The sequence below is a fragment of the Durio zibethinus genome, chromosome 26, assembly GCF_047325235.1.
Source record: "Durio zibethinus cultivar Kanyao isolate XHJ-2024 chromosome 26, ASM4732523v1, whole genome shotgun sequence".
Lineage (NCBI taxonomy): Eukaryota > Viridiplantae > Streptophyta > Magnoliopsida > Malvales > Malvaceae > Durio > Durio zibethinus.
In genome coordinates this window covers 5,883,350-5,910,490 of record NC_143187.1, presented here as the reverse complement: position 1 = coordinate 5,910,490, position 27,141 = coordinate 5,883,350, and the positions used below count along the sequence as shown (strand labels likewise).

Here is a 27,141-nt window from a genome sequence, read left to right as displayed (position 1 = left end):
ACTATAAAATCAGGGGTATTTTTGCAAACATCTTATTTCTTATTTACCCCCATAAAATTAAGAAATGACTTCAAAAAATTAATTGTAAAAAATTATTAAATTTTTAAAAATTAAAATACCCTTTACATATTTGGCTAAAATATTAACAAAAAAATCCTCAACTATGATTGAAGAAATCATTCAAATCTTTTTATAATTTTCAAATATCTATTTACAATTAATTAAGCCTTCATTTTGGATGAAAATTGTCACAGAGATAACAGCGTTTGTTTTTACCATGTGGCGTGCCATAAAAACAATAGATTGGAGACGTCGATGGCCAAGTAATATTTAAAGGAAATCTTGATTGTTGGTATAGTGAATTGACCTCCATGAAAAGCGAAAAGCAGATAGGGTGATGCAAGAGAAATTTGAGACTACTAACAAGCGAATGAGGTATTGAATATCTATTTGACATGGATCACTCAGTGAAGATTTTGATGTATCAGTACTGTTGTTTTACTTGAAAAAGATAAGAATAAGAAATTGAAAAGACATTTTTGAAGAATCTAAATTTGGAGGTAAAGGAAAACTTGACCATAACTCCATAAGAATCAACCCCTGGTGAAGATTCTGCAGTACTGAATGCCCCAATACTCTTATATAATACGATATTTCCTGAAAAAACATATAGTGCTTGCAGCAAGCCCAACAATTTCATCTCCTCCCTGCTAACCAGGTTCAGGACCAAAGAAAACTTGGATCGTAATTCGCAGGTTCCAACTTTCATGAAATTGACTCGCCCTATTTTCTGCAATCAAATATATCTTGCCAATATCTTGGCAAAGTCAACAATCGTATAATTGTTTGCTTTCAGTCTAAATTATCCTTTAAACTAAGCCAACCACCAAGAAAAGTTTATTCCCCACTCTTTGACGGATTCTTTTTCGAGTTTTTGGTCTATTTAAACCAATTCATTGGAAAAGGAAGTAAACCCAAGCAATCTCTAGCTAAAAGTATAACCGACCAACCCTCCTCTCTCTCTCCCTTTCCTAAACTTCAAAACTACAAAGGCAAGCTTGGTACGTTAACTTGGAAAGGACAGGAAGGAAAGGAAAGTTAACTTGAAACGTTTGTTTCGAAATTATGCAAATCAGGGCAGCGGCCTGAGCAAAGATTGGCTCAAGGATGCTTTTGAACATCTCGGTGCAGTAATGCCACACAAGCACGCTGAAGAGGCTACGAGTGTAACTGATAAAAACAATGACAATTTCGTCTGCAGCACCGAGGAGTTCAATTCTCTTGTAGAATATGCTTATAATAAGGGTTTCGGGGATTCCATTTGAGTGCAGATCATGGATCAGCCCAAACTCTTTATCGGCTGTTGGTGATAATTTCTCTATCATATATGTTTGATATCCTGTCGTATGATGAAACATAAATTACTTCCTTTTTCTTTAATAGGATATAGTCCGGTGAGAATTTAATCTAATCCCGTTTTGATTCCAAAAATACCATTGCACCTTGAGGATTCAATAGTCTTTGGGAGTCAAATAATGATGGATCTATAAATTTCTTTTTTCATCTACTTATAATATATATATATATAATTACTTACGAATTTATTGAATTTATCGATGAAAATAATATTCAAAGATAAATTTTAAAGACGTACAAAAACTTTTTTTCTTTCAAATCTTTTTTATTTTCTTAACTTTTGGAGGTGTCCATAAACACCTTTCATGTCCGTATTTATCTACTCTTAAAGGCAAATATTCTCTCCACCCCTTTTCTTTATCATTTTTTTGAAATGTCTCTAAATTATATATTTTTTAATATCTAAAACATTTATTTTTTTATATTTTAAACTAGTTTTTTTATCCGTGTAAATGCACAATATTTTTATATTTATAATAATATTTAATTTAATTTATTAAAATTTTATATAGAATTTTTGTAGATTTAAAAGTTTATTTTTATTACTAAATATTTATATCTTCTCTCTTTATTATTTTTAATTAAATTTATATTTTAATATTAAAATATTTGATTTAATTCTTAATTTCATAAATTAAAAGTACAAAATAAAAAATAATTTATCAACAAAATTTTCAAATAACTTTTTGACCTCCATCTTAATTTAGAAAAGTATATTAATAAACATTTAAAAATTTAAAATTTTTAATTAAATTCATTTTATAAATTTGATTATTTAATTGGCAAATAAGAGAAATCTACTATATAAAAAAAGTTTACATAAAATTCAAATGTAGTAAGTATTTATAGATCCCATGAAACTATAAAAAAAAAATTGATAATTAAAAAAAAAATGTAACTAAAAGTTAATAATGAAGCCGATTAAAAAAATAAAAAAATTTTAAATTTAAGATAAAAATGTGATTTAAGAAGTCGAACCAAGAAAAATTTGTCAGATTCTAAACCATTCCTCAATCCCCTAAACATTTTATTTTTTCCATGTGTACATACATTTTTCATTCATTAAAAACAATAATGATAAGAAAACTTCAATTTAAAATTTTTATCACCATAATAGAATAGAGTTTAGAGTAACAGTAATAGAATTGATATATATTAACAAAAAATCATATGAAAATAAAAAAAAATGAAAACCTTTAAAATATAAAAGCACATACTCAAGGAAACAAAAAAAAAAAAAGCTTTTTTTATGAAACATCCATTATTTATTTTTATTGATCGTATAAATTATTGTAAAAAGAAAATAAGAATAGGAAAAATTAAGGGAGAAAATAGAGTTTAAAAAAAATATGAATGAAAAAAATACTTTTAGATAAAGAGTTTGAAGAAATCTAAAATGGAAGGAGTAAAGAAAAGAGTTTTAGATAGATAAAATTTACGTAAGTAAATTTTATCAAATTTGTATATATGTTACAATATAATATTATATGATTATCTTTTATGATTTTTTTATTTTTGACATTAAAAAATATAAAATCTTAATTTTATAAAAATTTTAATTTTAATATTAAATATATTAAAATTAAAGTTTTTTTTTTAATTCCTTGAAAGTCAATAAATCATAAATAAATTAGGATGGAAGGAATATGAGATATTAAATGCTATAGTTTTTAATATTCCCTTTAAAAAAAAACAACAACAACAACGACGACATAAAAAAAAACAATTGATAGACCTGTTTGTGACCTAATTCGCCCTAAGAATAAGTGTCAAAAGAAACGAGGGCCACCCTCTATTTCCACCACTCATTTATTTAAATTTTTGAATGGTTACATTAAATGGTATAGTTTCACCGACTAAGAATATTTTACCGAGAGATTTCTACAACCACGTTATATTACCAAAAATAGATTAATATATCATTTTTTTATTTAATGATTAATTATTAAGAAAACAATAATTTTTTTATAAGATAGAATGTTACGATCCAAACCTAAAATCTTTATCTTAATATCAATGAATACTTATCACTCGATGTAAATTAAATGGTTAAATAATTCGAATTTATCATTGAATTATTATTATTATTTTTTAAATATATTTATTCTTTTAATATAGCATAAGCTTACAATCATCGTGATACTTATTTTGACGAATATGAAAAAGAGAATATTGATGGTCTTGGTCACGGGAGATATCATATAATAAGGAATGATATATATTGATTACCAAATGATATGGATTTTGGATTTGTACAATATTTAGCCAACATAATTTAATGATGAATGCATTCTTTTTTCTGTTCAAATTAAGAATTGCTTCAAATATTTTATGATTGATGTATTTTTTTTTCAAATAATTGAATTTAAATTCTTTAATATAATAATTATAGAAAAAAAAGGATAAAAAATATTTTTTTTGAATTTATTGTGCACCTAATAAAATTCAAAAAAAAAAAATCAACTAGAAAGCAACACAAAAAACAAAAAAAAAAAAAAGATTAACAATCAAGGAGAACAACAATTTCAAAATCAACACAATACACAATTCGGCAAAATACAAAATTTCAACAACACAATCAACAGATTTGAATTTAACAATTCATTCAGCAATTCTCAATGCTAGCAAACACAATGAAAATTTTCAGCAACCACACACATCAACAGAAGCAATAAAAAAAAGATATTAAAAAATGGAAATGGGATTTTAGTTTCCCTAAAGCTTAGACTTGTGGGCTTTGAGGATTTCATTTGGGAAATTGAAGTAAAAAAGAGACAAAAAAGAAGAGAGGCAGCTAAATCAATAATGGTGGACGATGACACACGACGATCGAAAAACTTTTGAACTTCTAAGTTTAAGTGAATCGTAGTGGTAGAACTATAAGTTTTAGAGTTTTAAATCGCAAACTGTTTTTACAGATTTAAAAAAATCTACGAAAATTTAACTTGACAAAAAAAAAAAAAGAAGAGGAACATTTGGACGAAATTTGAAAGCAAACCAATTTCAGGGAAGGGCAATGGACAGCGTCGATAACGCCCGACACGGTGGCCAATCGTCGAAATCTAGGTAAAGTTGACATTTTTTACGGGTTTTGATTTTTGGAGAGAGAAAATCAAACGTGTAGAGAGAGAATAATGAAAGGAAAAGCTTGTAAATGGGTATTTATATGATTATACCCGATCCAAAATGACATTACTTTGATAGTTTTAAGTTTAATTATGTGGATTTTTTTTGTTTGTTATGTGTTTCTTTTATTTAATTATTCTAAATAATTTAATTTAATTTGTTTAATTTTATTCGTATTTAATTCTTAAAATATAAATGAATAATTATTATTTAATATCATTTAAATAAATTAATATTACTTAATTTAAAATTCATTTTAAAACTAAATTAATAAAATAATTTTAAAATATTAAAAAAGAAAAAAGAAGCAACATATTGAAACTGGACGGTGAGAGAGAGATGATGAATTTGATTATCACATCAATCATTGTAGGGCCGTAAAACCGTTGTGGCTGCTTCTGGACAAGAAAGGCCTTAGGCCGGTGGTCTAATCAACTTTCGATGTAGTGGACCGTATCGAAGAGCGGCCCTCGTACGAGAGCAATTCGGTCATTCTAGTAGACAGTTGTGACATCGGGTAGCCGGTTTTTATTTTTTTTGGTCATTCCCACGGCTTTATTGGACGGTAGTGTTTGGTATTAGTTTGACTTTTCTGGGTTCTGTACAGAATTTGTCAACTTCATTAAAATAAGACCTGAATTGGTCGTTTTGCACAAGAGTTTTCACGGCGATTTTATTTTGACGAATAAATGGGAGGCAGCCACACCATTAAATAAATGAAAATCTGTCATTGACTCATTGGAAATCAAATTATATGGTCCAAATTTTTGAATTGTCGTTTTTTTTTTTTTGCCTATGAACATCAATTTAAAAAATAAATTTTAATCTTCAACATGGAAGAGGTTGACAGAATTGCAAACATTCCTAAACCACAAATTTCATCATAAATATATTTATTATTTTTTAATTATATTTATAAAATGCATTATACTAACATAAAATTAACATTTTATACGTGTGCAATGTGAATGAAATATCTTGACATCTTGGTGATGATGACTTTATCAGAATGACCAGATGAAAATTTGAAGACAAATATTCCAAGAAAAAAAATAAAGAAAAGAAAAGTAATATCAAATTTGACCATAAATAATTTTTGGTCCAAAAGTCAAGAATACCTAATGATTATATTAATGAAGATTAATTAGTCAAATACCTTTGGTTATTTGTTTGCACGGCGTTAGGTTTCTGCTTCATTTGTGCCGTACAAACTATTGATCTTGTGCTACACGCTGCGACCAAGATGGCATCTTGACAGCAAATATAGAAATCACGTACGGTTGCCGATTGGGCAAGCTAATTAAAGAAACTAAGTCAAAATTTTAATTTGAATATTAAGAGAAAAACTGAAGATGTTATTTTTTTATATACTTTAAACTATAAAAAATTAAATTTTAATTACAGTAAAAAATTGAGTTCAATATTTTACCAATAATTCATTCGATGATTCTCCGTTACTTTCCTCCTTGATTCTTTTTGTTAGCCAATTTATAATTAGTAACAGGATTAATTGGAAAGGAAACAAACATTAGTTAGGTTTCCTTGTACAATATCTGTGGACGGCGGTCGGTAATCAGTGGATGGATATGTATGCTGTGTTCTGTCAAACCTCTTTAGTTAATATCAGTCAAAGGGAATTTATAGCAATAGACCAATAGCATATTAGTCGACTATTCTGTGGGGAAGTTATTAATTAATTAATACAGCAAAAGATTTGTTGGGTAATTGAATTTTATATATCCACATACGTGAGAAAACCAGTGGATTGAGTCCAACAGATTTTCTAGTTTATTTGCTTCATACCGGGTCCAAATCAAAGATTTGCAACCTGTCTCCTTCAGATCTTAACCGGGACCGGGTGCCTGCCTAATATGTTACCACTTAATAGGTAAACCAAAAATACTTAAAAAGTAAAATATCTACAAAAAGCCGAGACTTAATTCTTCTTAGTTGTTCGAACGAATAATTAATTATCAATTCATTAGTTAAAAAAAATTATATTATCTTGTTAATTAAAAAAATAAAAAATCTCACTCTATATCATAATTTAAGGTATTATAATATTAAATTTGATTATATAATTATATAATACTATAAAATATTACTTTAATATGATTCACGTATTAATTTTTATAAAAAATAGTACATGATAAATTTGATATTCAAATCATATCTTTTTTATATATTTTAAATTACGAAATTTTTTATATAAAAAATATTTATATTTTTTTCATTATTGTTTTTTAAATTTAAATGTTCTTTTATCTCTAGCGAAATGTTCTAATTTGGTTATGGAAGGGAGGAAGATGATCTAGGATCGAACAGACATTTAAAGCTGGCAATTGATCAAATTATGAAAGAAGATTCTCGTTGGGGATTGAGATAGTCGAAGGACTAAAGACATTGAAAAGAAAAATAAAGTAGGAAATAAGGAATTGCATGTTTTAATGGTGCCTCCTATCAGCCACACATAGCATCTAGCTTCTAACAAATTTTTTATTATTTTATATCATGCGCCATTAATTTGTTTGGGTTTTTTTTTTTTTTTTTTTTTTTTTTTGTCGTTTAGAATAGGCCTTACCTTTTTTTTGTTTACTTTAAAGATTTGAAGCAAAAATTATAGGCTTCCTCAATAAATTATTATAGTTATTTTTATATGATACTATATATAATTTACAAAATTATAAATAGAATCGAATCAACACATTAGTGAAACTTGAAATGCAAATATGAATGAGAAAAGATTATGATAAATATTTAAAATATAATGAATTGAAACATTCCGTTTTATATATATTAGATATACAAATAAACATAACAAAACTCCCACTTAATTTACAAGATATTAACATGATTATATTTGCAATTAAAAGTTACTAAAACACTAAATCAAAAATAATTTTTATTTTATTTAATTTTATATACAACTTATCCTTTTGTTTGAAATTGTATATACATACTAATTTTAAACTCGTACAATGCATGAAAATATATTCATATATGAATAAATCTTATATAAATATAATTTTTTAAAATAATAATATAATTTATGAAGTTTACGAACAACTCATAATTTATATAATCATTTTTATTTAAATTTATATATTTTAATATAATAAAATAAATTAATTACATATTGAATATACTTATACAATTGTCATCAGTTCTAAAAAAAATTAAAACTATAATTTATTAAATCCAAATAATCTCTAAACAAAAGGTAATAATGTTTTTTACTTCAATAAATTAAAAATTTAAGCCTTAAAATCAATTTCGCACATAAACTTTTTTCATGAGAAATTCTTACATAAGTTGTTGTTAAAGTAAAAATGCAGTAATTGTTTCTCTAGTATTTATTGTTATATTTGAAATATGTGTTATTTTACTTTATGAACCAATAGATTTCACAGATGGAGGTGAAGAGATAGATAAAACAGTAATTTATAATTTGACAATAGTTGAGTTATAATATAACCTATACAACTTTATAACATACATAATCATTATAATAAGTTTATACTTATCTCTTCCAATAATTTTTTTAGATTCAAGCTTAAAATCATAATCATACACCTTATTTATTATAAGTTTGATACTACTTATTTTAAGATTATATTTAGTTACTCTCATCTCGAATACACAAATTTTATTTCAAAGATCTTCAAATATCTCTTGGATTTTATAATCTTCATTTTTCTAAATCATAAATATAAATATATCATTCAATTAATTTGAATATTAAATAATATTAAAATAATTTTAACTCAATACATATTTTATAAAGATTATCAATATTTCTATTAATTAAATCTTTAGCTTCTGTATTGAACTATACTAATATCACCATTTTAGAATTATCATAGACATCAATATTTAACTTGTACCTATAAAAAATGTAAAATTTTACAGTTATAAATATAATATAATAATTTAAAATACTTTTGTTATTATCATGGAATAATAATTTTTTATGTATTAAATATAAAAAATATAAATATAAATTACCTTATAATTAGATTAGGGACGTCAACATTGCATAAATAATATTGAAATTTCTCATCAATTTTAGATAATTTATTGTTACACCCAGGTGACATATAGTACCAACAAAAAGTGATATCAACTTTTATGATAGTGACTCCACTGATTAAAGATTTTCCCCTTATAAGTATAAAAAGAGAATAACATTTAAGTAGCATAGACCAATAAATGATGTAAAGTGAAAATTAGAGAAAAATCGAAGTAGAGTTGAGTAGTAATAAAATATATATAAAATTAATAAAAAATAGTTAAAGATGCATTATACTTAATTTATAGCTTCTTATATAAAAGTTGTATTGTAAGTTAATTAATAAGATAATTTTAAATTATGAAAATTAATATTGAAATATTTTATCATATGAAATCAACCATGCATTACTATTTTTATCAAATGAAATCATATTTAATGAAATATAAATCTATCAATCAAATATAAATTAATAAAATATTTTATTCCATTGATTTAATTATGGAGAATTAATTTGATATATTTGCTTTCTGTATTTACACATAAAATTCATCAATTACTTAAATTGATACTATATTTAATCAAATATAAACATATCAAATAATTAATTAGAGAATTAATTATTTTATAATTGTAATTGTAGTATTTATTAAATTATTAATTAATTATATATTGATTGATTTAATTTGTCAAATTAAGAAAATTTTCAAATTTTAATACTTTTAATATGAATGAAATTGAGAATGATTTAAAGTCAATAATAAAAACATAAATATAGTAAATTAATAAGATAATTTTAAATTATGAAAGTTAATATTGAAATAATAAAAATTATGAGTGAATAATGATCTAAGAATATTTAAATATTTTATTCTGCCGTTAATATTTAAAGAGCTCTTAATTTAGAATAATAAAATAACATAAATTTATTGTATTTAATAATGGCAATGAAACAAATTAAATTTTAATTAAATCAACGTGCATTAATATTAAATAATAAAATTATAAAATGTTACAAATGGAAACAAATTAAATCTGAATTAATATTTTATCAATGAAATCAAATGAAATAATATTTAATGAAATATAAAATGTATCAATTAAATATAAATTCATAAAATATTTTATTCCATTAATTTAATTATGGAGAATTAATTTGATATATTTGCTTTATATATTTACATACATAATGAAATCCATCAATTACTCAAATGAATATTATATTTATTTAAATATAAATGTATCAAAAAATTAATTAATTAGAGAATAAATTATTTTATAATTGTAATTATAATATTCATTAATTTATTAATTATATATTGATTGATTTAATTTTTTAAATTAAGAATATTTTAATACTTTTAATATGAATTGATTGAGAGTTATTTAAAATCAATAATAAAAATAAAAATATAAATGTATTACTGATTACTATATTTAATCAAATATAAATGTATTAAATAATTAATTAGAGAATCAACTATTTTATAATTATAATTATAGTATTTATTAATTTATTAATTTATTAATTATATATTGATTGATTTAATTTGTTAAATTAAGTAATTTTTAAAATTTTAGTACTTTTAATATGAATTGAATTGAAAGTGATTTAAAGTTAATAATAAAAACTTAAATATAATCAATTTATATTTTGAATTATATTTAAATTAAATATGTATTAAATAAAATAAAATGTATTTATTAGATGTCCGGTAATTTTTAAGACTATCCACATCTTAACATTTTAACCCACCTATATATAATTTTTTCATTTTTGCCAAAAGCTTTAGCTTTTATATATTTATATAATAAAATCAAATGAAATCATATTTAATGAAATATAAAGGTATCAATCAAATATAAATTAATAAAATATTTTATTCCATTAATTTACTTATGAAGAATTAATTTGATATATTTGCTTTATATATTTACACATAAAAATACATTATGATATACATCAATTACTCAAATAGATACTATATTTAATCAAATATAAATGTTTCAAATAATTAATTAGAGAATCAACTATTTTATAATTGTAATTGTAGTATTTATTAATTTATTAATTATATATTGATTGATTTAATTTTTTCAATTTAAAAAAATTTAAAATTTTAATATTTTTAATATGAATTGAGTTGAGAGTGATTTAAAATTAATAATAAAAACATAAATATAATGAAGTTGGTTTTTTAAATGATATTTACTTTCTATATTTACACATGAAATGCATTAATTATCGGATACTATATTTAATAAAATATAAATATATCAAATAATTGATTGATTAGATAATCAGCTATTTTATAATTGTAATTGTAGTATTTATTAATTTATTAATTATATATTGATTTATTTAATTTGTCAAATTAAAATTTTTTTAAAATTTTAATAGTTTCAATATGAATTGAATTGAGAGTGATTTAAGGTTAATAATAAAAATATAAATATAATCAATTTATTTTTTTAATTATTTTTAAATTAAAAATATATAAAATAAAATAAAATATATTTATTAGATGTCACGTGGTGATTTTTAAGTCTATCCACATATCAATATTTTAAGGCATCCACATAAGATTTTTTTCATTTTTGCTAAAAGTTTTGGCTTTTATATATTTATAAAATAAAATAAAATGAAATAATATTTAGTAAAATATAAAATGTATCAATCAAATATAAATTAATAAAATATTTTATTTCATAAATTTAATTATGGAGAATTAATTTTATATATTTGTTTTATATATTTACACATGAAATACATCAATTACTTAAATGGATACTACATTTAATCAAATATAAATGTATCAAATAATTAATTAGAGAATCAACTATTTTATTATTGTAATAGTAGTGTTTATTAATTTACTAATTATATATTGATTGATTAAATCTGTTAAATTAAGAAATTTTTAAAATTTTAATACTTTTAATATAAATTGAATTGAGAGTGATTTAAAATAAATAATATAAATATAATCAATTTATTTTTTAAAATTATATTTACTTTATATATTTACATATGAAATACATTAATTACTGGATACTATATTTAATCAAATATAAATATATCAAATAATTGATTAGAGAATCAATTATTTTATAATTGTAATTATAGTATTTATTAATTTATTAATTATATATTGATTGATTTAATTTGTCAAATTTAAAAAATTTTAAAATTTTAATACTTTTAATATGAATTGAATTGAGATTGATTTATGGTTAACAATAAAACTTAAATATAATCAATTTAATTTTTTGAATTATTTTTAAATTAAAAATATATAAAATAAAATAAAATACATTTATTAGATGTCACATGATGATTTTTAAAATTATTTACATGTCAATATTTTAAGCTATCCACATAGATTTTTTTTTTCTTTTTTGTCAAAAACTTTAACTTTTATATATTTATATTAGATATGATATAAATGAATTTTCCTTCCTCTAAAATTGACCAAATAATTTCACCATTTGGGGAAGTTCCTCATTAAATAAGAGAAAACTAGAGTGATATTGACAATTACATAAACACAACTTTTAACATAAAGCATGATCTAATTTGGTAATACAGAATCTCTAAAGAAAAAAAGAAAAAAAATAATTTCTCCCCTAAATTAATTATCTTATAAGTTATACCAATATTCCAACCGACAATGAAAAATAATATTTTATGCTTTCTTATCTTGGATGCGGGCCCAAATCAATCGAATGATGTAGAAGTTGCATATTAGAGAGTTAGACTTAGCTTCTTTTTATTAAATGACACATTCCTATTCCAATAAAAAAATCAGTCACACATATGTACATGAGACATATGAATTATGTTTCAATCTCGACAAATTCGAACCAAACCCCAGAAAGTGTATATATATATATATATATATATATATATATTTAAATCTATCAACATTTTATTTTTTAATAAAACTTATTGATACTTTTTTATTTTTTTTAAACTCATTAACGTATCCAAGAAAAATTTATTTGTTTTTAAAAATTTTTTCTGACAAGTTAATTTTTTATTTATTATATATTCAGAGTTGATTATCAAGCAATATCTTTCAACCAATCAAAATAATGTTTATCTTATCAAAGTTACAGCAAGTCATATCATTTGACCAATCAAAAACTTTTTGTATCTATCTAATAAATATGTTTACTAAATGTGATTACCTAATAATATTATCGAAAAGGGTCTTGAAGATATACTCAAAGTTAAAGATTTTTGTGTATCAAATAAATTTAATTACAACATAAAACTTTGATTATGAAGAATCTATACCGGCCAATCAAAATCCAACTATTTAGATAATATTTTTAGTTAAACCGACAAACCCAAGCTTAACGTTGCTATAAAAGGAGACAAACAGCAACACTTCTTGCAAAGTTATGCGATATTTTTTTCCTTGATTTACACGATGAAGGCTCCAATATTTCTACACAGAGTTGACTCCACTGTGTTATGCGATTCCTGTCCAAATTTGTGTTTCCTCAAGGTAAATTTTATTGTTTCTTACAGTTTTATTAATGTAACTGAAGATTTTCGATCATTGCTCAAATTTGGCTTAATTATTTCATGCTATACTGTATCTAGCATCAGAGTGATAATGCTATCAATTGTCTCTCCTAGCTAGTTGGTAACTTTTCAATAAAATATTAAATTCATCACTTACTCTGTAACGATAAAATCACTCATCAAATTATTATCCAATTATATGTAATAGGTTTTACATTGAATTGTATTAAAATAATTTCCCTTAAATTTATAGGTATAGTTAATATATATATATATATATGATAGTAACAAGCTTTAATGTAATAGAGTTAGCATAAAAAATACTAATTTACCAATTGAGAAAGATACGAATTTTGAAGGCTAAAGTTTAATTGATTATAATGATATACAGATTGCTAGGATTAAAAAAAAAAAAAAACAACTACACATTAGTTATTCAATCATGTAAAATTTAATACTTGAACCATACGTTTTGATACATAGGGTTGTATTTAATGATGATGTTCCAAAAGATAAAAAAAAATAAAAATACTCCTATATATATATTTTATTTTAACCGTTGAGATAACTCAAAACTTCCAAAAAGACAAACCCATGCCATGTCTAGGGGCCAAGGTGTTTGTTAATATTTACGTTATAATAAAAATCAATAAATAAATAAAATTTGCCTGCCTGTAGGGAAATCAAAGGGAACTTACTGAAGGGGGACAAATATCATTATTAAATAATAATAATAATAATAATAATATAACTATAGCCTCTATCACATCATCTATGTCAATGGAAGCTGTTCTTTTTTCCTCTTGAATTGTCAATCTGTAGGTGGGAAAATACTATTTAAGTAGAAACATTTTTTTTTCCAATTATGAAAAATATATAAAAAATAAGTATTAAGTGTAAAAAGTGTTTTTTGATACATTAAAAAAATATATTAAGACAAATAGACTGTATAGTTTTTAGCAATATATTTTTTTAATGCATATAATATTGTTGTTAACAATTTTAGGTTCCGGTTGGTTTGAAAAAAATATTTTTTTGTTTTTAATTTTTTGTTTTATTTTTTAAAAAATATATTTGCTAAGTAAAAATAAAAATTATTTTTAAAAAATGTAAAAATAAATAAATAAAAAATATTTAATGATATTATTATTGATACCATCTAATAATAGATATAATATTCATTTATTAATTAATGATATTAAAAAATATTCAAATATGGTAACTTAAAGAATATAAGGAAAAATAATATACATTCCTTATTTTCATAACTGAAATTTTTTTTTTGTTTTTATATTTTAATTTTTTAAAAATGTATTTTAATTTTTAGTTATTAAAAATATTTTTACATATATTTTTTATTTTAAAAAATAAAAAAATAATTTTGTTTTCTAAATCCAAACATTACTTTATAATTTGCTAATAAAATAGTTTTTATTTTTAATAATTATATGATTTAATATTTGAAATATAAATTTAAAAAATATTATTGTTATTTTTAAACAAGACAACAGGATAAGTGTCCTTTCAGCGACCCCACCTTCACATTGCTTTCTCCCAAGCGCGTCGTTTACGGGTAAAGCTGAAACTCGTTTTGACTCAGTAACCTACTGCCTTTTATTTTCTCTATTAAAAAAAAAAAAAAGGAAAAATCAGTAACTAAATATAGTGTAAAAAAAAAAAAAAGAAGGAAAATAGCAGCAGCTACTGTTAAATTCACAACCAAATAAAAAATTTTAAAAACGTGTGGACGGTGTAATTGTTCAGACACTTTTTCCTCTCTCTTTTTGTATATAAGTAAGAGACTGGTCACAATTTGTTTCTGAAATCTTCAAAGAAGAAAGAGAGGAATCATCACCCTCTTGACAAAAAAAAACCCAATTTCTCGTCTGCAAAAACAAAAACTCTGACAACAGAAAGTAACTGTTTTAGGCAGAGAGACAGAGAGGATTTAAGAGAAAACAAGGCACTAGCTAAAGAAATGATGTGTTGTTCTTTGATTGAGAGATCATCATTTCTATCTTCATCAAAAGTGTTTCTGAATTGTTCCAGTAATAATATTACTTCTTTCCAACTAAAGCAGACCCGGTTCCTGGTTAAACCTGTCTTGGTTCCATTGGAGCAAAGGCGGGTGAATTTGAGGAAATTTGCCAAGGCTCCCGTTGTGGCTGCTGTTAGTGAAGATTTGATAAAGGCTGTGCAGCCTGATCAAAAGGAAAAAACAGTTGAATTTAAGGTCAGAGCTGCTGTAACGGTCAGGAAAAAGAACAAGGAAGATTTTAAAGAGACTTTAGTTAAGCATTTAGATGCTTTCGCTGAAAAGATTGGAAGGAAGGTTGTTTTGGAACTTATTAGCACTGAAGAAGATCCTAGTAAGTCCTTCTGCTTCTTCTAGATTTGTCTTTAATTGTTCATAGTTTTTTTGCTAAAAAAAAGTGAACATTTGTACCGATCTCTGGTTTTTCTTCATTTGTTTGACTCCCCTTTTTCATCTTTCTGATGCTAAATTTGATCCAAAAACCGTCCCTTTCTCTTGTTGTGTTTACTGTAAAAAGATCTGTTGTTTAATGCTGGGTTTTTTTTTTCTTTTTTTTCTGTTTTAATCTTTATAATTTGCAGAAACGAAGGCTCCAAAGAAAAGTAGTGAAGCAGTGCTGAAGGATTGGTCTAAGAAAGCAAACGTTAAAGCTGATAGGGTTCATTACACAGCTGAATTTACTGTGGACTCAAACTTTGGGGTACCAGGGGCAATCACAGTGACAAACAAGCACCAAAAGGAGTTTTTCCTGGAGAGCATCACCATTGAAGGATTTGCATGTGGTCCAGTTCATTTTCCTTGCAACTCCTGGGTACAATCCAAGAAAGATCATCCCGGAAAAAGGATATTCTTCTCTAATCAGGTGTAACGCTCTCTTGCCTTTTTTTCTCGGTAACGCTTGCTTATTTTTTTGTATTCATTAAAATATTTTATTCATTGTTTCCAACTATATCCATATCCCTGTTCATTTTTTTTTCAAATGTTTAGACTTTTTTGTACAATGCCAGCTAGATTATCCTTTTTGTGTTCTTGACAACTGACATTTATTCAAGGAGAAAGTATCCAAAAAGGTCAAAAACGTATGTTCCAGCTTTTGAAACTTTATCAAAATACAAAGTTGAAACAATCAGAGCTAGCTGATATTGAAATTTCATTTCATTCCTTTTTCTTACTTAGATTTTCAATTATTTTTATAAGTCAAAGCAAGGAAATTACTTTTCGAACCAAGAAAATGAACCGTGACTCTTTCATATATATTTACGGTGGTAGAATTGGCAATTGGTTGCAATTGAATATGAGTGTGAATCTGGAACAGAAAGTGAAACAAGAGAATAACAGGTTGACTAATTTCCTTAAAATTTGATGGGCGTCGGAATGGGTCATGGTCCGAAGCCATCAACCAAAAAAATTTAGTCAAATCGTTGGCTTTGACGGGCATGACCGGTTCCATAAATGACCGAAAACCACAGTTCCATGATTTCTGATATTTGATTGCCCTTTTTTGAGCAGCCCTATTTACCGAGCGAGACACCGAAAGGTCTTAAAGCATTGAGAGAAAAGGAACTAAGGGATCTCAGGGGCAATGGCAAAGGAGTCAAAAAACTCTCAGACAGGCATTACGACTTCGATGTATACAATGACTTGGGAAATCCGGACAGGGGAATTGATTTTGCCAGGCCAACGCTCGGAGGTGAAAGCATTCCTTACCCAAGACGGTGTCGCACAGGGCGTGTTCCTACTGAAACCGGTAAATATACATGTATAGTGACCATTTTCATAATCTGATGCCAAATCTAGATAGCTTGTATGCTTTAAGAATTACTATAAAAAATCGAAAAAAGGCACGTGATAAACAAGGCTTCGGATTCTTTAATTACAGGAAGAAAAAAAGTGGTTTCGTTGTGGGAAATTTCTTTATCAATTATAAATGGGAATGGAGCACCATTTTTTTATTGTCTATTTCTGAAAAAAGTTGGTGACCCGAATGAGTGGTCGAGAGTCACAGTTTTTTTCTTCACTTTTTTCTAAAGATTATTTTTTTCCCCTTCGGATATGGAATACATAACTTTTTAATCTCAATATCTTATTTTCAACTAAAATAATTATAATTAAAATTAAAATTTGGGATTTACTGGTATGCCTTTCCTAAACTACTATTCTTCTTTGTAAATGGCAGACATGACAGCAGAGAGCAGAGTTGAGAAGCCATTGCCAATGTATGTGCCAAGAGATGAACAATTTGAGGAGTCAAAGATGAACACTTTCTCTGCGGGGAGGTTTAGAGCAGTGCTTCACAACTTGCTGCCGCAGTTAAAAGCCAGCATTTCAGCCTATAACCGCGATATAAACTCGTTTGCTGACATTGATAGCCTTTACAAAGAAGGGCTCCTCCTCAAATTAGGTTTACAAGAAGAAATCCTGAAGAACCTTCCACTGCCAAAAATAGTCAGCAAAATACAAGAAACTGGTGAAGGACTACTCAAATATGAAACCCCCAAAGTTGTTTCCAGTGAGTAAATTCGTTAACCTATCAAAATTTTTTTTCCATATCCATACAATTTTTTGATGATAGCAAAGTGCACTATAGTACGTACACATTTTACATGTGGGTCAAGAAGTTATTTTGAGAATACTTTGCTAAAGCAACATGTGGGCCACATATGCAGAGGACAAATTTGCTTGGTTGCGAGATGACGAATTTGCCCGTCAAGCATTGGCAGGTGTCAATCCTGTCAACATCGAGACACTTGCAGCTTTTCCACCAGTAAGCAAGCTGGATCCTGAAATCTATGGTCCACAGGAATCTGCCCTCAAAGAAGAGCACATAGCGGGCCAGCTTAATGGCATGACCGTTCAACAGGTAAATTTTACTGGTAATTTAATGAAATCATAGCGTTCTTAATTACCATATATAGTTCACTATCTTTTTCTAATTGCAAAAGCTGTTAATGTTCTTGTATTTGGTGAACTGAATTCAGGCTTTGGAAGAAAACAAGCTGTTTATAGTGGATTATCATGACATTTATATACCATTTCTTGATGGGATCAATGCGCTTGATGGGCGAAAATCATATGCTACTCGTACCATATTTTTCTTGACTCCTACAGGGACTCTCAAGCCAATCGCCATTGAACTAAGCCTTTCACACACTACACCGCGTTCCCGATCCAAGCGTGTAGTCACACCTCCTGTTGATGCAACTACAAATTGGATTTGGCAGCTCGCCAAGGCTCATGTTTGCTCTAATGATGCTGGTGTCCACCAATTGGTTAACCATTGGTAAGCAAAGCTTGAATTTCTTAACATCAAATTATATTGGTTTTTAACTTGTTTCTATTTGTAAGCCAAAATAAGTGAATTGTTTTGATGATAATAGGTTACGTACACATGCAAGCATGGAGCCCTTTATACTGGCGGCACATAGGCAATTGAGTGCAATGCACCCAATTTTTAAGCTTTTGGATCCACATATGAGATATACACTAGAGATCAACGCTCTAGCTCGCCAAAGCTTGATCTGTGCTGATGGTGTTATCGAGTCTTGCTTCACTCCCGGTCGCTACTGCATGGAGATGAGTGCTGCAGCGTATCGGAGCCATTGGCGCTTTGACAAGGAGGGCCTACCTGCTGATCTAATCCGCAGGTAAATACTGAGCAATCTTTAATTTTATGAACATTGAAAATAGGGAAAAGAAAACAAGTAATTCAACTCCAACAGGAGATCAGTTGTAACAAATGGACATTTTTCTACAAGATCATGAGTTCTTTCTTAAGATGGAATTTATTTTTTGCTACATTTGGCACAATAAAATCTTGAAGTGAATCTAACAGAAGAATTGTCCCTTCATTGTACAGGGGAATTGCAGTACCTGACCCAACACAGCCACATGGTCTAAAGCTCCTAATTGAAGACTACCCATACGCCTCGGACGGGCTACTAATATGGGATGCGGTTGAGAATTGGGTTCGAACATACGTAAACCGTTACTACCCAAATTCAAGCGTAATTTGCAATGACAGAGAGCTACAATGCTGGTACCATGAGTCCATCCATGTAGGCCATGCTGATCTCAGCCACGAGGACTGGTGGCCAACATTGAACACCCCGGATGATCTAGTCTCCATCCTCACCACCATCATTTGGCTTGCCTCCGCACAACATGCTGCCCTGAATTTCGGGCAATACCCTTACGGTGGTTACGTGCCTAACCGTCCACCTCTAATGAGAAGATTAATACCCGATGAAATTGACCCTGAGTATGCTAATTTTCTTGCTGATCCACAAAAATATTTCCTATTAGCATTGCCTAGTTTACTCCAAGCTACAAAATTCATGGCCGTGGTTGACAACTTGTCGACGCACTCACCTGATGAGGAGTACCTAGGGGAACGACAGCAACCATCGACTTGGTCGGGTGATGCTGAGATAATTGAGGCATTTTTCGGGTTTTCGGCTGAGATCAGACGGATAGAAAAGGAGATTGACAGAAGGAATGCTGATCCTAGCCTCAAGAACCGATGTGGAGCTGGGGTGTTACCATATGAGCTGCTTGCACCTAGCTCAGACCCTGGGGTAACATGCAGGGGCGTTCCGAACAGTGTCTCAATATGATCCAAAATTGGAATCATGATGCTCAAATTTAAATTTTTTGTAATCAAACTTAGGAATGTAATTTATTAGACCTTTGAGCTGGATCCCAATAGCGGTTGGTAATGGATATAATTATTTTTAAACTAGGTGGTATATAAAATAGAGCTTGTAAGCATACTTTTGCATCATAACATTATAAATATTATGCAATCAAATTAAGGTTTGGCTGGTTCAAACACATTAGTTATCCCTAAAGTTTTAATTTAATTTCAATTTCTCTTCTTTTTTTTTTTTGCAAATGCAATATTTAATTCAATGACTTTTACAAGCATGTCAAGTTCATCTTTTTGTTTGTGACATGTTAGTAGGTAATAGAAATTACAAGGATATTGTTTGAAATGTTTTGGCTTCATTCATTTGATATAAGTGCACGTATTAAAGAAAACAAAATGTATATTTACATTTGATATGGATAAAAAAATCAACACTGTTATCTTTCATAAAATTTAAAATGTGATATGATTAGTTTGAAAATTCAACTTGAATTCGTTTAAATCCAAAAAATTTGACTTTTAAATTATCTAAACCCAAAAATGATATGGCTCAAAATGTTCTAACACAAACCATGCGTTTGTCACCTTAATTGAGACCGACAAGACACCAGGGAGGTAAAGGAAAATCGATTTCCACGTTGGTGCATGTTTTCAAAATATAATCATCCCAAACTTCAAAATTTTTGACATTGCTAAACATATTCCAACCGTTTACTTATGGACACTACTCGATGCTCGATGCTCGTGTTATCGGTGCATTGTTCCACAACGTATTTATTTAGATGAATGATGAAATTAATTATGATGAAATTAAAAATAATAATTAAATTATTATAATTATAATTAAAAATTTTAATAAAAAAATTATGCTGAATGAATTTTATTGAAATTAATATTTAAATTTAATTAATAATATGATAAATTTAATCATATTATATCTAAAATGTGATTAAATCCAAACGATCGCTTAACTAACCCTCACTCAATGAATAATACAAAACAAATCATGCATTAATAAGGTTCGAGACCAAAACCATTTTTCGTTGAATTGGATGATTTTATTGATTGAGCTAACTTGCAGTCAGTTTGTCTGAATAATATGGAAGTTGCAAAGCCCAGGACCATAAGATAAAAGTTGGGCCAGTTTGGGCCAAGATGCTTGGCATTCGGCAAATGGTGAATACTTTTTCCCTCATTTTACCGTTACATCTGTGGAGGATGGAATTGATAAAAGATTTGATTATGTAGATAAATATTTTTTGGAAAGAATAGAAAACAAAAACTTTATAATTAACTTAAAATGCAAAAGTGATTAAAGGTGGATTCATTATATGCAAAAATTTTTAAAATGAAATAGTTAAAATTGAGTTTTTGAATGGAGTTCATTTTTTATAATTTAATAGCAAAATTTTTTTATTTTATAAACAAGATTAAAAAATTATACAATTTTCAGTATATTTTAAAGAATATGTATCACTTATGAGTCTAAAACCTCAATATATGAGATAATGAGATAATTTATAAAAAAAATAAAAGTAGTTCCCAACTTATAATTGATGGCCATGTCATTTATATCATAAAAATAATTAAGAGGAATAATTTAGAAAGAAGGTTACAATATGAATGCAGGGATGTGGGGCTAAAAAGATCTTTTACCTGTGTTTATTATAGTTTTATACTCTCTTTTGGATTTTTACAGCTTTCTTTTCTCTCTTTTGGCTTCTTGGTGTAGTGTCTTTGTATTGTTGTTTCCTTTTTTTTTTTTTTTTTAAGCTGAGTTTATAATTGTTGTTACTTCATTTTACCAATCTGTAACGTTTGAGACGATTGAAATTTTTATTTCTATTTTGCACACGTTTGTTTCATTTGATTTCCAATACTTCATCTACATTTGTTTGGATTTGTTATGGTTTTTAGGTAAGATTTTTTTTTTTTTTCATTTGGTTTACATGCATGAATTTAATTGCATGCATTCGGAAAGAATTATCCAGAAGCTATTGGTTGTGTGAATGTAGTTTTATTTTGGTGTTATATTTTGTTTTTGAGTTTCTACTGTTTTGGTGAATGTAATATCGTAGCTTACAGTATTGAGGTTTACCCCTTTTGATATGTTTTTTTTCAAAACCTTTATTTAAATAGCCATTTCTAAATTAACTATACATCCAACTGCTATAAGGAATGACATCAAAAGCTAGCCTTTCTTTTTTTTTTTTTTAATCCAAGAAACCAAATCACAAAGCTCATTAAATCTACTCAATATATTAAAGTGCTTAACATAGTAGTATAAGTAACAACATTAGACCTTAAAGCTCTTGAATTTTAGCATTTTTTAAAAATCCAAGTGCAACTTCATGTTTCCCAATCTTACCAAAACCAGCAATAAGATTTGGATTTGAATTTGTTTGACTCCAATTAAGAGAAGAGATGGATAACTGAGCTTGTTAAGGTTTATTTGACATTGAAACATTATATTTGATAATTGTGAAGGAAAAAGGGTATTTATGGTTTTCCTCTTTTAAATCTTACTTAGTATCAGGGGATATTAAGGATGCAAATGTTTGTAACGAACTTAATAGGGGAAATTAAAATTAAAAATGGTATTCGCTAGTGCTGTATTTTAATGAACTTGATAGTCAAGAGCAAATTCAAATAAAGTATAGTGGAAATTATGTTTTCACTACCAAATTACAGCAACTAATTTTATCCCAAAGTCTTTGTTTGAGCAGTTTAGAATGGTTTCAAACATATACTTTCTTGATATAGCATGTGTTTCATTTAGTCCATTGGCACCGTACTCAGCACCTTGCATTATTTTGCTCTTGACTGTGGTGATTGGAGCTACAATGGCCAAAGAAGGTGTGGAAAATTGAAAGTGACGCTTGACTTTTTCCTTTTGATGTTATGGCTTTGAGCTTCAACGCCCTTTTCCCTCTTTTTTTTTTTTTTTAATTTATTACTGTTAGTTTGCTTCCTAATGAATGCGTTAAGTTCAAGTTGTATTCAGTAAAAGAAAAACAAAAAAGAAATTGACTCTTTTGTATTGAATGGAAATAATTGAAATAGGAATTAATTTAAAGTAAAACATATGCATTTAATGAATAGGAGAAATTATGCTATAAACTAAGTCAAAAATTTTCACATTGTGATCGGTAAATTTGTTGCATCACATGATATGCCATCAAATTTCATGACTAAGGTCTTGGTCTTTATGTTGTTCCTGAAAATATCTGCTACTATTATTGTCATGGGAATTTTAATTTGCTTTTTCATATTAATAGTGGGAAGATGACTTTGCACTTTTATTTGTTATTAATCTGATTCCAAAGTAGATGCAATATGATTGACTTAAGCACTTTAATTCAACACGTACAATGACTTGATCTATAAATATTAAATTTTAAAAAATAAAAAACAAGTTCAAAGGTATATACATCGAATTTTATCCAAAATAATCCAATATTATTGATCCGAATTTTTTTACCACGAAATCCAATATCTTTATTTTTCGAACCCTTTACACAATTAATTTTACGAAATTCTAATACATAAACCAAAATTCATAATTTAAAGTGGTCCGTTTAAAGCTCAATGGGTAGCTCTTTTGAAAGATCCGTTAAAGGCCTAAACAAAATCCATTTCTTAGCCCGAAATGAGGCCCAAGATATTCTTGGAAGCCCAAACCGAAATTGAAAAAAAAGAAAGGGGAGAGGAAGTCATCTGGTTTCCTTCACGTAGGGGTGTAATCGAGCCGAGTCGAGCCGAATAATGAGAAGCTCGAGCTCGAGCTTGACTCACAACTCGAGGCTCGATACTCGGCTCAAACTCGATCGAGTTTTATTTTTCAAGTTTGACCTCGATTCGTGATCAAATTCGAGCTACTCGAGCTCGCTCGATTAGGCTCGATTAATATGTAAAGATAAGCTCGATTCGTATACTTGACAAGAGTTCAATTATTCATGCTCGAACTCGAACTCGGACTCGAAATATTTTATTAATTAAAATAATAAAAATATATTTAAATATAAAAGCTCGATTAGGCTCGTGAGCTACTCGAATCGAATATAAAAATACTCGAATTCGACTCGATCGATAAGTCGAGCTACTCGAGCTACTCGAGCTCGAGCTTAACTTGATAATAATCGAACCGAATTTAAGTTTTCTTCGAATCGAACCCGAATAACTTGCGAGTATTAATGTATCATTTACAACTCTACCTTCACGTTAACGCATGAGCATGTACGTATGGGTGAGACATCCAGCTAAAGACAAGCTGGTTTGCTGCAGCAGAGGGTAGGACGATCACTCCTGCAACAGACAAAAGACAATGGTCAGTGGGTTGATACAAGTAGTGGAGGAAAGCACACGAGAAAAAAAGCTGTAGTTGTTGGGAGGAATCGGTAAGAAAAGGTAATCCCTCGTGTTTCCTTTCTAGTTTGCTTTCCTACATGTAAACTTTGTCATTTCCGTGAATAATGCTTCTGTGTCCTTTCTATCATTCACAAAGGTTAGGTTTCCGTGATTAGATGCATGTGTTTTGTGTTAAAATGACAAAAAAAACGTACATTTCTTAAAAAAAAAATGATTATCTTCGTGAAACGTTAAATAAAGAAAGGTAAGAACACTTTTGGGGTTCAAAAATCGATTTCTTAGTAAAAGTTTATGAAACAAGAGAAGCCTGAACATCTAACAATGAGGTTTTCTTTTGAAACTGCAAGCCACATGTGGGAGCATTTTTTTTTTTTTAGAAAAGTCTGAAATAATAGGGAGTTCCATCCCAAGTTTGCTAAAAAAAATTTTGTGTTTTCATCTTTGCTAATATGGTTTCGTCTAAAACGTGGAAGCTTTTTTTAGCATCTAAAAACTTCCAATAAATAAAGGGAAAGGTAGGAGTTTTGAAGTCTATGGGCTTGTTTCGGTTATGCATTTCTTTTGGCTGTCCATGTGGGTCCAAGGTTGCAGCTTTGTCTCATGCCTGCTAGTTTTTTTGGATAAAGTGTCTTCGAGCTTACTGTTTTTTTTTTTCTTAAACTGTAATGCATACAAATTACGTCACTCTTGCTTTCTACACGTAATCTATATGCAAAAGCACGACGCTCCGTTATCTTGGTACCTCACTGTTCGTTTTTTTTCCTACAAACGGTCAAAGTTTGTTCCTTTTGTTTCCATGATCACTATTCTTGTAAAAGGGTTTGCTCGCACGAGCCTGAGGCCTCGTTTTGCTTTGGAAAACTTCAACCCTCCCTCTATTCTTGGGTGTGGCATGGCTCTAACTTTCTTTTATTACTTTCGGCTGCTGCAATGTTTTGGTTTTTATAACTCACTTATCAATGTGAATGGTCCAGTGTCAATTGAGTTTGTTTCCTTTTCCTTTACGCGCCATGTCCATTTTTAGCTTGATGCCATGGATATTGTTGTCCATACAGTTCCAAATTTGGTTATTTGATGCTCTATTGTACTGGGTTATTGATCTTTAAATAGTCATTGGTCTACTAGTCCTTGTTGCGCGATAGCTACTTGTGAGAAAACATGAGTGTTTTTTTTTTTTTTTAATAATGCTGTCCCACCTAGTTCAAAGCCATGTCTTATTCTTTTTTTTAGATTGTTCACAACTTTACAAAGGTTTGAAAAGATGATGAAAATTCGTTTATTTACCATATAGCTTATTTCCATGCATGTTTTATATCAACTTCGTATTATTTGCAACTTATTATAGGTTTAATTAAAGTTGAATTCCATGCATTTTTTTATTAATGAGCTGGTTAATTTTCTATAATTACTTTAATTTTTATGTAATTTAATTTCCATACTTTAGTTGATCTTAAATGTAAAATAGTTCCCATGCACTCTTGGTTCATGCATAACAATAATAATAATAGTACTAATAATAATACAAATGAAAATTTTTTAAGATGAGATTTTAAGAAAGTCAAAGTAATGGTTTTTTAAAATCTATAGGTGAGAATATTTTTTTAAAAAAATACTACCAAAGTAATTGAGTATTTAAGAAAATATTCAATACATAAAATTTTCATTATTTTATCTTCCTAAAAATATTTTTTTAGTTAAATGATTTTATAGATAAAAAAAAGAAAGGATAAGGGGAGAATAATAAAGCATAATTATTCTTCTTAATAATGAAATTAATATAACAATGCATGAATGTTATTAACTATTTTTGCTTTTTAAAAAATATTAATCATTAACAATAATAGAAATTAAAAAATTTTAGGATAAATAATAATTAAATAATTACATAAGAAAGGAAAAAGTAAATGCAATATCTGAAAATAGGATTCTAAGGAAGTTTAAATAGATATTCTTAAGAAATCTTTAAGTGAATTTTTTTTTTTAAATACCACCAAAGTATCAAGGTATCTAAAAAAATTTTCAATTAAAAGATTTTCTTTACTTTGTTTCTTTTAAAAATTACTAATAATTAAAAATATTAAAATAAAATTAAAACAAGTAACGAAAAGTGTAACATAAAGAAAAGTAGTATATGTTTTTTTTTCATGTGCATATTCTACTTTATTGTTTTGTAATACATGATTTTAAATGTAGATGAAATTTTTGATGATGAGAATCTAAAAAATACGAGTAGTGGTTTTCATGAATTTTTAATGTGAGAAAAGTCTTTTAAAAATTACTAAAGTATTGACATATTTAGAAATTTCTCTTCAATATGAAAAATCTCTATTTTATTATTATTTTCTTTAATTTGAGTAGCCTTTTTATATAAAACTATGCATTTTTTTAAATAAATTTATTTATGGATAATAATACTATTACATGATTTTTAAATATCAAAGCAAATGAAAAATCTCCAAGGATGATATTCAAAAGAAATCTGAGTAATGATTCTTTAAGAATTTTTAGGTAAAAAAATTTATCTAAAAATTCCAAATAATTAAAACATTTAGATTAATTATTAATAAAGATTTATAGTTTGTTTATAAATGGCATAGAATTGGTTTTTAGAAAATATTATTTGATTTTAAATAATAGAGATTATACTTTAAGAATTTTTTAAAATATAAATAATGAAAATAAATATGAATTGCAGATGATAGAATTTTTAAGAATTTCAAATAACGATTTTTAAATATTCCTTAAGTGAAATGGTTGCTTTTAATATTGTTAGAGTATTTGAATATTTTTAAAAAAATTTTAATATATAAGGTTTCTATTTATTTTTCAAGTATACTAAAAAAATAGAAATATATTTTTAAAGAAAAATAAGGAAATTAAATTTTAAATATCAAAATTAAAACTCTTTTTGTCAAAATTAAAAGATAACTATAATTAATTAATATCATTTTTAATGGGTGCTGTGAGTATGTTAATCATTTCTCGTACGTAATCGATTTTTAAATTCA

At 27.0% G+C, this 27,141-nt stretch overlaps 1 protein-coding gene across 1 annotated transcript; it reads left to right on the top strand.

The window, feature by feature from the left end:
* The first annotated feature begins 14,906 nt into the window (after nucleotides 1–14,906).
* LOC111274700 (linoleate 13S-lipoxygenase 3-1, chloroplastic-like) lies at nucleotides 14,907–19,855 on the top strand. The gene is made up of 8 exons (XM_022859552.2): nucleotides 14,907–15,454; nucleotides 15,702–15,982; nucleotides 16,630–16,867; nucleotides 17,297–17,629; nucleotides 17,787–17,980; nucleotides 18,099–18,400; nucleotides 18,498–18,764; nucleotides 18,977–19,855. Exons 1-8 carry the CDS (start codon nucleotides 15,064–15,066, stop codon nucleotides 19,731–19,733), a joined length of 2,763 nt encoding a protein of 920 aa, XP_022715287.2. The 5' UTR covers nucleotides 14,907–15,063; the 3' UTR covers nucleotides 19,734–19,855.
* Nucleotides 19,856–27,141: the final 7,286 nt, after the last annotated feature.